At 33.1% G+C, this 15,945-nt stretch overlaps 1 protein-coding gene across 1 annotated transcript in view; it reads left to right on the forward strand.

Moving 5' to 3' along the window:
* LRP1B (LDL receptor related protein 1B) overlaps positions 1 to 15,945 on the forward strand; it is a 1,706,338-nt gene that overhangs the window by 1,478,546 nt on the left and 211,847 nt on the right. The window contains exons 58-59 of the mRNA XM_070423500.1: positions 3,600 to 3,722; positions 5,257 to 5,438. Coding sequence (XP_070279601.1) covers positions 3,600 to 3,722; positions 5,257 to 5,438 — 305 coding nt within the window. The remainder of the gene's footprint in view (positions 1 to 3,599; positions 3,723 to 5,256; positions 5,439 to 15,945) is intronic.

Below are 15,945 nucleotides of genomic sequence, written 5' to 3' on the forward strand. Positions count from 1 at the left end.
ACTCAGTAAAAATAAATGAAAGACACCATCTTTGATTTAATTATTTGGGAATGTTTTGTGTAGGTGATTAGAGAAAATGATTTACCCTAACATCTTGAATTTTATATACACTGTTATCAGTAACAATCACAAGAAATGTTGTAACATAAAATTATAACTGGTAAAAAAAAAATTTCAGCCTATGTAGTCTAAAATATAGTTATAGCTAGGCCAGCTATAACTTATATTCATACACTACATTTAGAAAATCTACTTTAATAACATGGATTGTAGAAATGAAAATTAATAAAGTAGCTTTTTGATATGTTATCCAATTCAATTTTAACAGTGCCTTTTATTGCAGTAAAATTGAATAGAGAAACAAAACATAATTTCTTAAATTAATCATCTTGAACCAAAGGATATAAGTATTTAGCTACAGAAATGAAAGAAACAAATAGAATTTTGATGAAACCAATTTTCAGCCCCAAAGCCACTGGGACTACTCTGATTTTTAGACATTATTTTGACCATACCTTGCATATGATTCTACAAAGAGATCATTGCACTGTTTCTGTGTGGATGACTTGTAAAGCAGTAGAACAATGACAAGTTTGGCTAGATATATATGTCAGAATTAGGAGCTTCAATTTCTTTGTGTTTACAGCTTTAATTTATCATAGCGGGTTTGCTAAATTTGGAATTTGATATTTATTATATAAATTGATTATTGTAAAGAAAGAATAATTTTGCATGACTGGGGATAGTGGGTAAATTTTTGCTAAAGTTAGAGACAAGTTTCTCTCAACCTTTTTTTTTTAATATATAAAGCTCTAATTTATCCATTGCTATTTGAATTGCAAGCCTATCATGGAACCTTAACACATTTACCTTATTTATCTGGTGAAAAAATCATTTGAATGTAAGAAATATTGTAGACTACTATTGTAATGATTATCTTTTTGTTTGTTAACCCTCATCTGAGATATTTTTCCCCATTGACTTTTAGAAAGAGTGGAAGGAAGGAGGAGGAGGAGGAGGAGGAGGAGGAGAGAAAGGGAGGGAGGGAGAGATAGAGAGAGAGAAATTGATGTGAGAGAGACACATTGATTGGTTACCTCCTGCATCCACCCCAATCGGGGCCTGTGATGAAACCTGCAACCCAGGTACATGCCCTTGACCAGGAATTGAACCTGTGACCCTCAGTGCGAGTGTTGACACTCTATCCACTGAGCGACAACAGTGAGAACTGTAATGAATATTTTAAATCCTCTACAGAACTTGGAATATATTCAATGTATACTTTAGAACATTCATTGATTCTGCAGACGCAACGTTCTCTATGTGTACACTTAAGTACATTTAGTTAAGAAGTCCTCCAGTTTTTAGCTTATGAATACATTTTTTGGTGAATGTTTTGAATCTGTGACTAGAATATTATTTTAGTTTTTCTTTTAGCACTGATAGTCATTACTTTGATTAATAATGTCAGTAAGAAGTACAGTTGCATATATTTATCTGGGCATAGTGAGGAATTTACACTGAGTCATCTTTACTTCCTTTTGTCTTTGTTTATGAGCAATGCATGCAGTTCTGTGGGGTTAGGCTATCTCCATTTACCTTTATAATCTGGAGCTGAAGAAAAAGATTTTGCTCATGTTAAGCCAATTAAAAGCATCTGATTTGAACTTATGATCTTAATACCGTCGCTACTAGAATACAGCCCTGCTGAGAGAAGAAAAAAAATCAGTATTTGCCAAAACCTTCTCTAAATTGCTTCTATACACAGGCTATCCTTAGTCTTGGAAATGGTCCGAGAGAACTAAAATCTGAACAATAAAAATTTAGCCTTTGCCTGTTTCTCAAAAAGCATTATATAAATCTAATACAGTGTCATTCTTATTATCAAATTGCAAATTTTGAGAATACATAATGAAACAATTCACATGTGGTAAATTGAATTGTTTACCAATTCACATCCTTCCTTCTCCAAACCAAACCAAGGCAAACAAAAGGTCTTATCTTCCTGAAAATCTAATCCTTAACTATAAAACTAAACCTACTAATAAATGATTCTTAAAATAATTTAATACTTAACTACAACTTTAGGGTAAATCTATACTAATAAAAGCCTAGGTGGCCCTCATGCGATGCCCTCATATCATCACAAGATGGCCACCCCCACATCATCACAAGATGGCCACCACAAGATGGCCACCACAAGATGGCCAGCAGGGGAGGACAGTTGTGGGTGATCAGGCTGGCAGGAGAGGGCAGTTGGGGACAATTAGGCTGACAGGGGAGCAGTTAGGCATCAATCAGGCCGGCAGGGGAGCATTTAGGGGGCAATTAGGCAGGCAAGCAGGCGAGTGGTTAGGAGCCAGCAGTCCCAGATTGTGAGATGGATGTCCTACTGCCGGTTTAGGCCTGATCCCTGAGGGATCAACCCTAAACTGGGAGTTGGACATTCCCCAAGGGGTCCCAGAATGAAAAGGGTGCAGGCTGGGCTGAGGGATAGCACCCCCCATGCACAAATTTCATGCACCAGGCCTCTAGTATTTATATAAGCAACTTACATCAGCTATAAAGGTATAGTAAAGATCTCTCAGGGCTTTGCCAAGTATGTGCTGTATCAAATTATTTTTTTGATCCATAAGGATTTATATATTAATAAACTATTCAAGCATTAAAATGAGTTAGCACTATTGAATTTCTGATCTAAGTTTTATTGGTCCACTGAGGTAGTAAATCTATAAGCCTTAACAATAGACCAGAATTAAACGAATCCCTAAGCAATCATTTGAACAATCTAACATCTCAGAAGACTCCCAGATGCTGGTGCACAAAATCAGTCAAACAGCAGAACTACTAAACCAACGTTCTGAGGCATCTCAAACCCATCGGCTGAATTCCTATCTAGTTTTGTTCCCTGCTAAAAACTGCATAACCATGAGTCTGAAATGAGGCTTTTTCTCACCACGTGGGATAAAACAATATTGACTCTCTATTTCCTCTTTGGTCAAATACTCTCCTAAGGTTATAACTTTAAATTCTAACATGGCACTGTGTTGCCTAAGGGACCACTGGAAGCAAAAGGGGGGGGGGGGAGGCAGTGTATTTATCCAGTTGAGACAAAAGCTTTTGTAAATAATAAAATTTCAAAATTGTCTTTTCTGACTTTAATTAGATGGCTATCCAGGGATCATCATAAATCATCAGGGATCTTTAGTTTTTCCCATTTAAATATGTGCTCTTTTCTAGTTACTCTACAGAACAGATGATAATAATGACATCAAATGTATATTTAATATTAACCTACACTTTATCTCTCCAAAAGCAAGTTTTTGCCCCCACCTCCTTTACTGGCTATTTGATTACACCATTATCCATAAAAATGCTGAAATTGTTGTGGCCTGCTTGTAAAACATTGTCAAATAACTTATACAGCATCTGAAGTTTATAATGCAGGGAAAATCTAAACATATGATGCTTTTAAAAAGATTTGATCACAAATGCCACTATTATAATAGCTATAAGTGTTTAAAAAGAGATAGAGACTCTACAAACTCCTAAAACATTTAAAAATAATTTGTACTTAACTATTCCTTTTTATTTTTTAGGGATTAAACAATGTTATTGCTGTAGACTTTGATTACAGAGAAGAATTCATCTACTGGATTGATTCCAGCCGACCCAATGGCAGCCGCATAAATAGAATGTGTTTAAACGGAAGTGATATTAAGGTACCTAAATATTACAGCAATGGGATTGTTGGATATTTTATTAGCGTGGTTAAATTAAATAGAAAATGTTATTTGATGGTAATGGTACAACTCATAGAATATATTAGATTGGTTTGCATTTCACATTTTATAATGTAAATTGATACATAGTTTAAATGTGAAAAATGACCCTTTTATTCTTATATTTCACTATAATGCTATTACATGAAATAAGGTAAAAATCAAATTGAATAAATAAAATTTGGATCCTTATTCACAACCCTAGAAAATGTGATGGATGGTTCTAGCTTGAATGATTAGTGCCTTAGATTCAATTGTGTTAATTTATATAAAAGAAAAAGTTGAGACAGAGTATTTGTAATTGAAAAATATTGATAATTAAATTATAGATTAAAATTATAGCACTATTAAAATTAACCTACTATAGATGGGAATAATTGAATGCATTTGTATAAAATCATGAATGTCCTGATTAGTCAGCATCATAATTAAAAACCTGTCACCTTCTAGATATGAGCTATTTGGTACCATTTCTGTGTTATCTCAGGTTTTAAAATAAGATTATTTAAATACTTTAAATTATGTTATAACATAGTGTTACAAAATGCATCTTTCTTCCTTTGGGATTAATAATTCACTGATTTTTATTAAAATGGTCATACATGACAATTTTCCGATTTAGAATTTTGGAGAAAGAAAGGAAAGATATTGTACAACTCAATATTGTAGGTTGATATTATTAAATGCTGAAAATGTTCATGTTGTCACTTTATATCTTTACTATTTATGGTTATTGGGAAAGGACAACTATAAAAATCCAATTTTTTTTGTCTCTATATTACTATAACAGCCCCATGTTTCAATTGCTTCTTTCATTCAGTCCTCAAAGCACGAAAAACTCAGAAACAGTGCTTATATATTTTAAGAATTTTGGATTATTTTATATGTGTTATATTTGTATATGAAAAGCCTATATTCTTATTATATTTGATATTGAGATAGGTTATAATTAAGCACAATAATTGTATGAGAGTAATTTCCCTTTGGTTATGTTGGGTTCTCCCTTGTATTTTTTTTCCATTCCTATAGTAGAGCATTTATATAGGGCAACAGCAGTTGGGGGGAATGGTAATTGCTATTGATATCTCCCCTAGAACCTGTTAAAAATAAATTTCAATAATTTTTGTGTGTGTATGTCTTTGTGACAGAATTTTGCCCCAAATTTTAAGAGTACAAATAAATGAAAAAGAAAATGTGATCAATAATTATGCAGCTGTCCAACAGCTGTTTTTAAATTTGAGCATTTCTGTCTTAAAACTGCATGTAAATTCCAGGGGCCTGATGACATATTAGGTAATTTCTCACAAATGAGCAAGCCATTTTATTAGGGTAAATTGTTCTGTTTTATGCCTATGTGAATTTTATTTCTAATGTTTAAATAGAATTCTATTATCTCTGTAAAAACCAAGCAGCAGTGCTCAGTTCTTATTCTAGGCATTTACACTGTTAACTGTTTGAATTCTTATTTTGTTAGGTAGTGCATAACACAGCTGTCCCCAATGCACTTGCTGTTGATTGGATTGGAAAAAACCTCTATTGGTCTGACACAGAGAAAAGGATCATTGAAGTATCCAAAGTCAATGGCTTATACCCTACTATACTCGTTAGCAAAAAGCTGAAGTTTCCCAGGGACCTGTCTTTAGATCCACGAGCTGGGTTTGTAACAAACATTGAAAATCTTAAATTAAGAAGTAAGACTGTGGGTTACATTTAACATGACAAATCCTGTGTGTTTTAACATGGAAACCAATGTAAAGTGTGAATGTGTAGAAATCTTTACTGAGGAATCAAAAATAGAAATATGAATATTGTAGTGAAATAAAAAAAAATTAAAGTTATGGTATTTTACAGCAAGTATATTTTAAAGTTCTAAACAAAATTCTTCCTAACTAATAAATGTATTGTGGAAATGTAGAAAACTTACAGATTTATTTGATTTTAATGTATTTAAGTCTTGGAGGAAAGGCAAATGAAGAGCAAATTCTTGGATCACATTTTGTGTCTATGTGGGTAGTCACAAATGTGGCTGATAACATTTCTGTATCATTTTAGCGCAGGAGACATAAGTAGTATCCATGGATAATAAACAACAAGGTGCATTTTACATACATTCAAAAGAAATTGCACAGTGAGAATGTCAGGAAAGATTCATATTGGAGCTGTGTTTCATTTGCATGTCATTGTGAGAATGGAGAAGAGGTCATCAAAATGGTCAAGGACAGTAGGCTGGAGATTTCAGATGAGAGATGAATACACATTAAGGTGTCAAAGCTGTCTGGTGCATGTTTGCTAAAGTTCCATAGATTATGACTGTTTACTTTCAATTATGTTGTTTTGGTAAGTAGAGAAGGCATATATTTCCATTGTTCTTTGCACTATAATTTAGAGAGATTACATACTCCAGAATGATCTCTGTAGAAGTTCAACCTACTCACCACACTTTTTAAAATAAGAATTTGATGTTTTAAAATAGGATACTATAGTGCTCTTAATTTTCTGCTACCTAAATTAATTTCAAATATGTTTCACCCAATCATTGCTTTTATCATATCATATACAGCAATTAATTTTTTTTGCTAATATATTGACTCTGTGTTTTGGTCCCTTATATTTGCAATTGGCAGAGTAGTCATGTCATAGTATATTTTACAACTTAATTTTAAACATTATTTTGGGTAAAAATAGTACCTAATAGAGAACCCATCTACTATGAATATTGTTCTATTTCCAAAGTAATGTGCAAGTGTTAACTTTTCACTATATAATTATGTAACCATTTTGTTACCTTTTAAAATATTTTCTTTACTATGGCAACATAAATTTCAAGAGTATAAATTCTATTTTAACTGAGAATCCTGAGAGACTGTTTCCACACGAGTTTCAATATATTACATCCAGATGTACTAAGTTTGGTTACCATCATCATTCATTCATAAGAATGTAAATAATTTAATTCCTTTTGTATTTTCTGAGAATGTATTTATTTTACTGTGTCCAAACCATTGTCCCTTTCTTTAAAGTTAATACGGCTGACTTAGCTTCTCATTTTATAGCATTCATGATGCTTTATTTTCTAAATGAAAAAAAAAAAAAAACACATTACCTGTGGGTAACAATAGTCTTGTGGAATTTCCTACTTATAAATCAAAAACTGCATCCTAACCTGAATCCAGTTTTGTTTTATTTTGTTCAGATCCAAGTTATTACCTCATAAACTGAAAACAGTTATAAGTTATCATCAACATAATCCCAACCATCAAAAGTGTCAATTTAAAAAGTGACGGATTAAGTTATTGTAGAGATTATGAGAGACTCTCTTGATTTCCTTTTTTGATAATATTTGGTTTCTGATATGGATATGCCATAGTATAACCAAAGAAACAGATAAAAATTTGAAGTTTTTATGAAACAGTGAAAGCTGCCTATTCTAACAGATAAAATTTAATGACCCCTTTTTGTTCATGCTGTTTTCCTAGCTCCCCTGAGGGAGACAGTAGGGCAACCTGGATTTTCACTTTTATGAGGTGTGCTTAAGGGTGAAAATGCCATAAATGCCTCCAATATTGTGCAATCCTGCTTCATAAATGGCAGCTGAAATGCTAAAATTATTTCATAAAAAGTGCAATTGAATCTTTCTGCATCAGATTACCATTGTTATTTGCATACATTTTGAAGATGCCAACAGTACTGACCTCTGTTTCCTTGAGAAGTGAGATTTCTGTCCTGATATTCAGTGAGGGATTGGGCAAGGCTTTGTTTAAGGGAGGATCAAGATTATGGCACTAGTGTAATGAAGCATTAAACATATAGGAAGCAGTTTGTAGTCATTTTTATCTTTTAATAACAGTATGCCAATTGTCACAAATCAATTTGGATATGGTAATGACTAAGAGTAGAAAAGAGCTACAGGTAGATAGACCATCTTCTTGGTTGTTATATTTAAATTCAACCAAAATTCAATTATTCTAATAATTTTGTTATCTGGTTTACTTTGGGAATCAACATTCTAAATTATCATAAATTTGGGGTAATAAAAATCATTTACATTCAATATGTATAAAAGTCATTAGTGCAATATTTATATTTTGCACAAATTTATATTTTTAAAGTAGAATAGAAAACATAATGTTAAAACTTTGCTGAGCATAATTTTATCTTTTTGGGTGATTAAGATGTCAATTCATGTTATATTAACAAAATGATAGACATTAAAGTGAATATGTGATAGTCCTAGTTAGCAGAAAATAAATTTTCTACTCATTCATTTTTTCAACACTTATTTCCTTAGTATTTAGTGTATATATAGCACTATAGTAGGAGCATAAAGATAAAAGGCACCTATCTTCAATTATTTTACTGTGCAGTGGGTAGGCAGATGAGTAAGTAATTAGAATACAATCTAATAATTATAAGATAGAGAAAACAGAACATGTTAATAGCTCAACTGAGATCAGAGAAAGCTTCATAGACAAAACGGGTAGAGTAAGAATTAGGTAATGAGATGCACTCCAGAGCAGGAGGCATTTCAAGCAAAAAAGAATAAGCTCTCTGGGAAAGCAAGGACACACACAAGACTATGGCACAGTGGGAAGAACTCACATGTTTGGAATGAAATAATTATAAGTAATTGTGGAACTTTTATGCCAGTTTACTTTACAGAGTAAGGAAGAGCTATAAATAGATCAAAATAACAATAACAAAACAAACAGGTAATTAGAAAAATAATTTCTTCAGATTGGTCTGTAGACCTATTGAGATTGGGAGTTCTGATACTATAATGAGGATGAAGATTACTACCACTTCTATAGCATTTTATGAATTAGAAAGTTATCCCTCCATTTATATTTTATGTGCTTGTACTATTTACTCAGAGTCTCTTGGAAAGAGGATAATTTTTACTATCATCCGTAGAGTCAGTTAGAACATTCAACGTCAAAATGCATAAGTGACTTTCTCAGGATTATTTAGGTAGTGAGATATTAAAGAGGGGATTTAACCCAGTTTTCAAGCTTTGCTTATATATTTTCTCTATTATATGACACTAGAGTTTCCAGGAACAAAATAATCTTGGGTCATGAGCATGATTTTTGAAGAGCCATCCAAACAAGAGATAAGAAAAAAAAACAACAGAAAATATACTTTTTTCCTTTTTCCATTTTAACAATTAGCCTTTTTACAAAACTTTAAATATAGATAATAAGAGTTTTTTGGAAATAAAGAAAACTGCCTAAATCATTATAATCATGCTTTATTTTTAAAGTATATTACTTATTTATTTTTCTTTCAAAATTCTCTTTCTTTCTAGAATGCCCTTCTTTTTCTCCAGTTGAAATAAATTTCCATTTTTCCAGCAAGAGCAGACAATATCACTGCTTCTGTGAAACATCCCCCAACTGTGCTTAAGTAGACACCATATATTGAACACATTATTATACAACTGTTTCATTTTTTTCACTACTTATTTATTTTATTGCAGTATAATTGGCATATGCCATATTAGTTTCAGGTGTACATATGACTATTATTGATGTGTATGTTTATGTATGTAGAAAGAGTTCCATTAGCATAACGGCCATGGTTTAATTTTAGTTTGCACCTAACACAGGGGTTGCTAAATTCATTGTTGGAGGAAATAATAAACAGGCAACTGGACATACATAGCACATATGGTTATAGATACCTTGTATGTACAAACCAATATATTGGTATATAAATAACTTGCATGTTTCAAAGAAAAGTGTCATAAGGAAATTTTTGTTGTGAGGAAATGAAAAACATACCTGGAATGAAAATTGTTTCAGATTTCTATGGGGAACACAGAAATATTTTATGAAATTAAACAGTCACATAAAAAATCTCATTTTTCCCACCAGTTTTTTAAACATCTATTTTCATATTTAGGCAAAAACAAAAAGGAATGAGTATCAAGCCTTAATTTTATAATTCAAAATGAGAAAAAAAATGTAGCTGGAAGAAACGACTCTGAATTTATTCCCCAAATCAGATAAAAAAGTAAACATTGAGAGAATATTTCTAATTTATTTTAAAGAAATCTAAAGTATTACATTAAACTATAAAAAGACATCCTCAGGAATCACAGAAGCCTGTTGTTATGGTTACAAGTAGATGTTCTTTTGTATATTTACACTTGGTAATAACTTACAGAATAGATATTATTTGAGGATCATATTTTTCAGATGTAATCTTAGGTAAATATTACACAATATTTGGTTGAAATTTAGAACTCTCTTTTTAATATTTTCACTGAAGTTTTTAATTTTCAGCTTTAATTATTTGCAACAAATATTGTACTTAGGTAATTTTTAAGAGGTTGCATTTCAGATGTTAAAATTACCAGTATGTCTGGTGCTGAGAAACTTGAAACAAACATATATTAATGATGGGTTAACTATAGAAAAGAAAATGAAATTTAGCTATCAGAAATTAGCTACCCATAAGGAGATAGACACAAAAAATCCTATGTTTATGAAGGCTCATTCATACCTGAGTATAGTTCAACTAATACTTTTTTTGAGTGGATGGGAATGTTTTCATAATAGTCTTTTGGTTGATGAGTATGTAAGTAGACTACTAATGTAATAACACACATAACATTCAGGCAAATCATGTAATAACATACATACAATCCAGATCTAGCAAGTAACTATCCTATCTAATAAAAGAGTAATATGAAAATTAACCATCACTACGCGACAAAGATGGTGGTGCCCATGGTGGCCAGGGCAGGATGCTGGTGTCATTGTAGGCCACGCTGAGGGACCCCCCTCCCCCCGTGCACGAATTTTGTGCACCGGGCCTCTAGTCTATATATATAAAAGGCTAAGTGATCGGCCAACCAGCTGACCAGCCAGTAGATATGATGTGCACTGACCACCAGGGGGCAGACACTCAACACAGGAGCTGCCGAGCCACAGCAACTTTGCAGAATGCCCTCTCGCACTCTGGGACTCCTTGGGGGATGTCGGACTGCCAGTTTCAGCCCAATCCTCGCAGGCCAGGCTGAGGACCCCACCTGATAGAGGGACCCTGTTCACTCTGCAGACACCCTTCAAGCCCCGGCACCACCACAGGTGCGGCTGGTCAGGGAGGGACCACTAGAGGTTGGCTCCAAGGTGTATCCAACCAGTCTCTCCCAGTCCCACTCTGCCAGCCACCTTCTAATTAATTTCCTTTCAATGTGCAGGAATCCATGCACAAGGCCTCTAGTTATGTGTATATTATTAAACCAAAAAATGTATTACTGCATATGGTGCATATCTAATGCAGATAACATAATGATAGCTAATATTTGCTGAACACTTAGTCCATGTTTACCAGTATTCTGAGTCTGTTCCTTATATTTTCTCATTTAATCCATACAGTGTACTGTGAGGAGAAACAGTTATTATCATTTTTAAAAATATGAGTAAGTCCAGGCTAAGGGAGGCTAATTAAAGTGTCCAGGTTCACATAACTAGTAATGAGTAAATCTGGAATTGCAACCCAAGTAATTTGTTTCTAAAAGCTTATTTGCTGAAGACTCTAATTAGTGCTCTCAGGAAAGAAAGAAAAAAACTAGTCTATAAATCTAGCAGCCTGAGTTCTGTTCCAACTGTATCACTATCATAGTTGATTAGGACAAAACAAATATTCTTTTATGGTCTCAATTTAGTGGTGACATGAAGGCTTTAAGCTAGGTGATATTCAAGACCTGTTGCAGCATTATAATCTTTAATTAAGTTATACTTTGTTCCAAAATATGAAAGATATAAATGTCATTGTTATTAAAGAATTCATAAGGTAGTTGTGAAGATAAAATTTATGTTAAAAAAACTATTAGTGAGCACAGATTTCTTTCGTGCCTTTTCTAGCTAAACTATCATCGCCTTTTTTGTGCCTTCATAGTAAAATAGTTTTATCATAATATGCTGTAATTTTTTCATTTGTTTTACCTCCACTTCTATTGTATTCACTGAGAGATATTTGAGGCAAAAATGATATCTGTTTACCTCTGTTTTCTCAGTACTAAGCAATATCTGGTTTTTAATATAGCCCCAATGAATTATTGTTTCAAATTATGGTTCTCAATCTACTTAAGAATGGCTTTAGGGCTTATCAAAGATGTTCCACCAAATGACTTATTGACGTAGGTTTTTTGATTATGAGGCCTGAAAACCCATATCAGTACTGTTTTGTGGGTTCTTATGTGCCTGATACATGTGTTGTCCAATTACACACATGACAATGAAATTCCCTAGACCAAGAAGGGCTACAGCACAGGTTCTGGAAGTTTGATTTCTGTAAAGTGCTCTAAAAAAATAAATGCTGTCACCCCAAACTATATGATTAAAAAAAGGGATATCGCAATTGCCTCTTAGAAAAATCACTGTTTTATAGCATATAAAAGGCTCTGAATATCCTACAATAATGCTTACTTTGTTTCAGAAAGCATTTCTCAATTACATTTAATCTTGTAACTTGCCTTGAAATTATGCACTGACACGATTCAGAAAAGAACTTGTGGAGAACAGGGGGGCAATGTGGATTATGTCTGAATGAAAACATCTATATAATTGAACAGGCAAGAGCAAAGCAAATGATAAGATAAAAGCACATAAGTGTAAATGTGGAACTTGAATTAAATGCTCCAACTAGAGCTGATTTCACACGTTTTAATATTGGAGAGAAATTTGAAAAAGTATATTGCACCAAACAATGGCGAGCTTGGATGCCAAAGAGGGGATTCAGGCCACGAATGCTTAATGATCTTTCTGAGAGTGAAATAACCAGATGTTGGGCTCCATGAAAACACTCTTCCTCCTCTTAAAACCATGATTCAAAATGAATATGGAACTTCCATTTGACCCAGTGATCCCCCTTCTAGGAATATATCCTAAGAAAACCAAAAGGCCAATCAGAAAGAATGTGTGTACCCCTAAGTTCATAGCAGCACAATTTACAATAGCCAAGATCTGGAAACAGCCCAAGTGCCCATCAGTAGATGAGTGGATAAAAAAGTTGTGTACATTTATACCATGGAATACTATGCAGTAGTAAAATAGAAGAATCTCTTACCCTTTGAGACAGCATGGATGGATGTGGAAAGTACAATGCTAAGTGAGATAAGTCAGCCAGAGAAAGACAAGTATCACATGATCTCACTCATAAGTGGAATCTAAGTAACAAAATAAACTGATGGACAGAGTGGATCCAGAGACATGGAAGCATAGAACAGAGTGTGGAATCTTGGAGGGAAGGAGGGGAAGTATGGGTGGGTGTGAAGTAATCAACCAAGAACCTTATATACATATATGCATGACCCATAGCCACAGACAATGGGGCAGTAAGGGCCTGGGGAAGGGGGTGAGGTGGGCTGGAGGGAGTCAATGGGGGAAAAAGGGAGAAGTACATAATACTTTCAACAATAAAGAATTATTTTTAAAAAATGATAAGTAGGCAATTGAAAAATTTCAGAATACAAATAAAAATTTAGAATTAATATTATATGGAGATCAAACAATTTGAAATTTATAGCTGACTTAATGACTTCAAAGCAATTATTATTCACATCCAAAAATTTGAATTTCTTTTGCTGATATCTTTTAATGGAGAAAACTTCTTTTAACTTTTTTTAATTGCAAGTGCAGGCAAATGTAGAATAAACAACTAAATAGAAATATGAAGACTATCTCTAGTTAAAACAATTTGGATATGTTCATTTTAATGTATGTTCATTTTTAAATACTGCTTTTAAATTTTATTTGCTTATATTTAGTTCTTAAAAACATAAAATGACAATAAATTTGGTCATAGATAATATGTGTTAGAGAAGCTGGCATAATCATACCACATTTATTAGGAAAACAAAATTGCTGTGTTAGTGTTCTCAAGATTGGAGGGTCAGAAAGGCAAGGAGGAATGTTCTAATTTATTTTAGTGAGTTGAACAATCTTTTGATTTCTATTTATTTTTTATTACTTCTTTTGTTTGTTTTATATATCCGTCATCATCTCTAGTATGGACAACAAGGGATTCCTCCATAAATTTACTTGAAAAGAACAGATTGTGTGTTTTTCTTGATGTATTTCACTACATATGTTGGCTTTTCTAAATGAAGATATACTAAAAATAATTCAAGATAAAAAAAAATAGAACTCATTAGTTTCTGAAGAGCTTCTCGTGTATTACTACTTGATAATTTGAAATTTTCAAAATATGTGCAAAGTAACATAGATCTACACAAACCTTAGGTAGGAATTTCAGCATTGCCCTATGCAAGGTTGACAGGTATTTTCAGACTCAGGTCTGATTTCAATTTTTGGGTCTGAGAGCTCTTTTTAGATCTCTGCTCACACAATTCTACCTTTTGTTTACTTTTTATCAAAAATATATTTTGCATTTTTAAAAATATTTTATTGTTTTTTTACAGAGAAGAAGGGAGAGGGATAGAGAGCTAGAAACATCAATGAGAGAGAAACATTGATCAGCTGCCTCCTGCATACTCCCCACTGGGGATGTGCCCGCAACCAAGGCACATGCCCTTGACCGGAATCAAACTTGGGACCCCTCTGTCTGCAGGCTGGTGCTCTATCTATCGAGCCAAACCGGCCAGGGCTTTGCATTTTTTGTCATGCTTAATTAGGATTCAATGAAATGTTGGCTAGCAAAGGAAGAACATTTTTATTATCTTTATAATCCACTATCACTTGCTTTTATGCATATACTTCTGAAATAACTAATACAAAATACATATTTTTACAATGATTATTTATGTTATCCCTGTATTTGATAAATGTTTTTTTTTCTGAAAACCTTTATCTTTTTTCTAGTGTGTGGTTAAAATATCTGAGCACAATGATCAATGTCAGAATATATGAGAAATATTTTAAGTTTAAGCTGCATATTCCAGTTTTAACCATAGATAGTAATTTCATACTGTGCTGCTCCAGCACGGGCAAAGGTGAACCTGAGGAGGGGCAGTGAAGGATTGAAGAAAAGTCAGACAAGAGAATACAGCTGGGGCTTGGTGGATCTCCCATGCCTGGATGAGGACACAAAAGGCCCAGCCTGCAAGCCGATGCTTAATTTTGTAGTTTTGTAGTCTGATTAAAACAAGTGTAGATTGACATGTATATACATGTTCTTGTTTTGGCAATACTTGCTGCACCTCCCACAGCCCATTAGCTACTTAGGAAGGAATTAGGGAGGTCTACAAGGTCAGGCTTAATTATGCTAGGAGAGCTCTGCCCTCCAGGCTGGGACTTGTTTGTGGCCCTGCCACAGGTCAGACCGAGGCTTGACCCTAGAGCCGCTCCCTACATCATACCATATTATTTTAATTATGCAAAAAGAAAAGATGAGGTCTGGGAAAAATAATTTGGTTAATAGATTTTAATTTTAGAGTTGGAGGGTGAAAAGTCCATTAAAGATCCTATATCTAACTCCAATATTGAATAATAGAGATAAGGAAATATTCCAAAAGTGCTTTTTCTACTATGATAAAAATAAATGGTTTAATTAAATAAAAAGAAATTTCTAAGTAATCTCTGTACATCTTCACACACACATAATATAATACATTATTTGTATATTATGGGGTACAATATTTATGTTTAGCTCAATTAGCTTTAGTACCAATATTACTTTCTTAATTTTACTATTTATTGCCCACAGTATATATATTCTACACCAGAATTTCCAATAACATAATTTAAATCAGTGCTGACTAATAGAACTTTCTGTGATGATGTAAGTGTTCTAGATCTATGCTATCGGATATGGAGCTACCAGACACATGGTTGTCAAGCCCCAGAAATGTGCTGGTGTGACTGAGGTGCAATGCAGTCCATTTAATCTTACATATATTTAATTAATTTAAATTTGAAGAGTCACAATTAGCTAGTGGCTTACACATTGGACAATTGCAGAGTTAAGCAAATATAATGCACTCCTCTATAATTCATTTAGAATTTTTCATAAATGACATACCAAAAGAAAATCATATATCTGGAGAATTTTACTCTCTTACATTATAGATGTATTTTGAAGGTTTACATGTGTTAACAATATATATTATATATGAGTTTGTATACTAAAGAAAACATGTTTAAAATTATATGGACATTTAAAAGTATGAAAAAATCATTAGAAAACTTTCCCTTGA

The sequence above is a fragment of the Myotis yumanensis genome, unplaced genomic scaffold (assembly GCF_028538775.1).
Source record: "Myotis yumanensis isolate MYYU_CA2020_CCGP unplaced genomic scaffold, mMyoYum1.0.hap1 SCAF_8, whole genome shotgun sequence".
NCBI lineage: Eukaryota > Metazoa > Chordata > Mammalia > Chiroptera > Vespertilionidae > Myotis > Myotis yumanensis.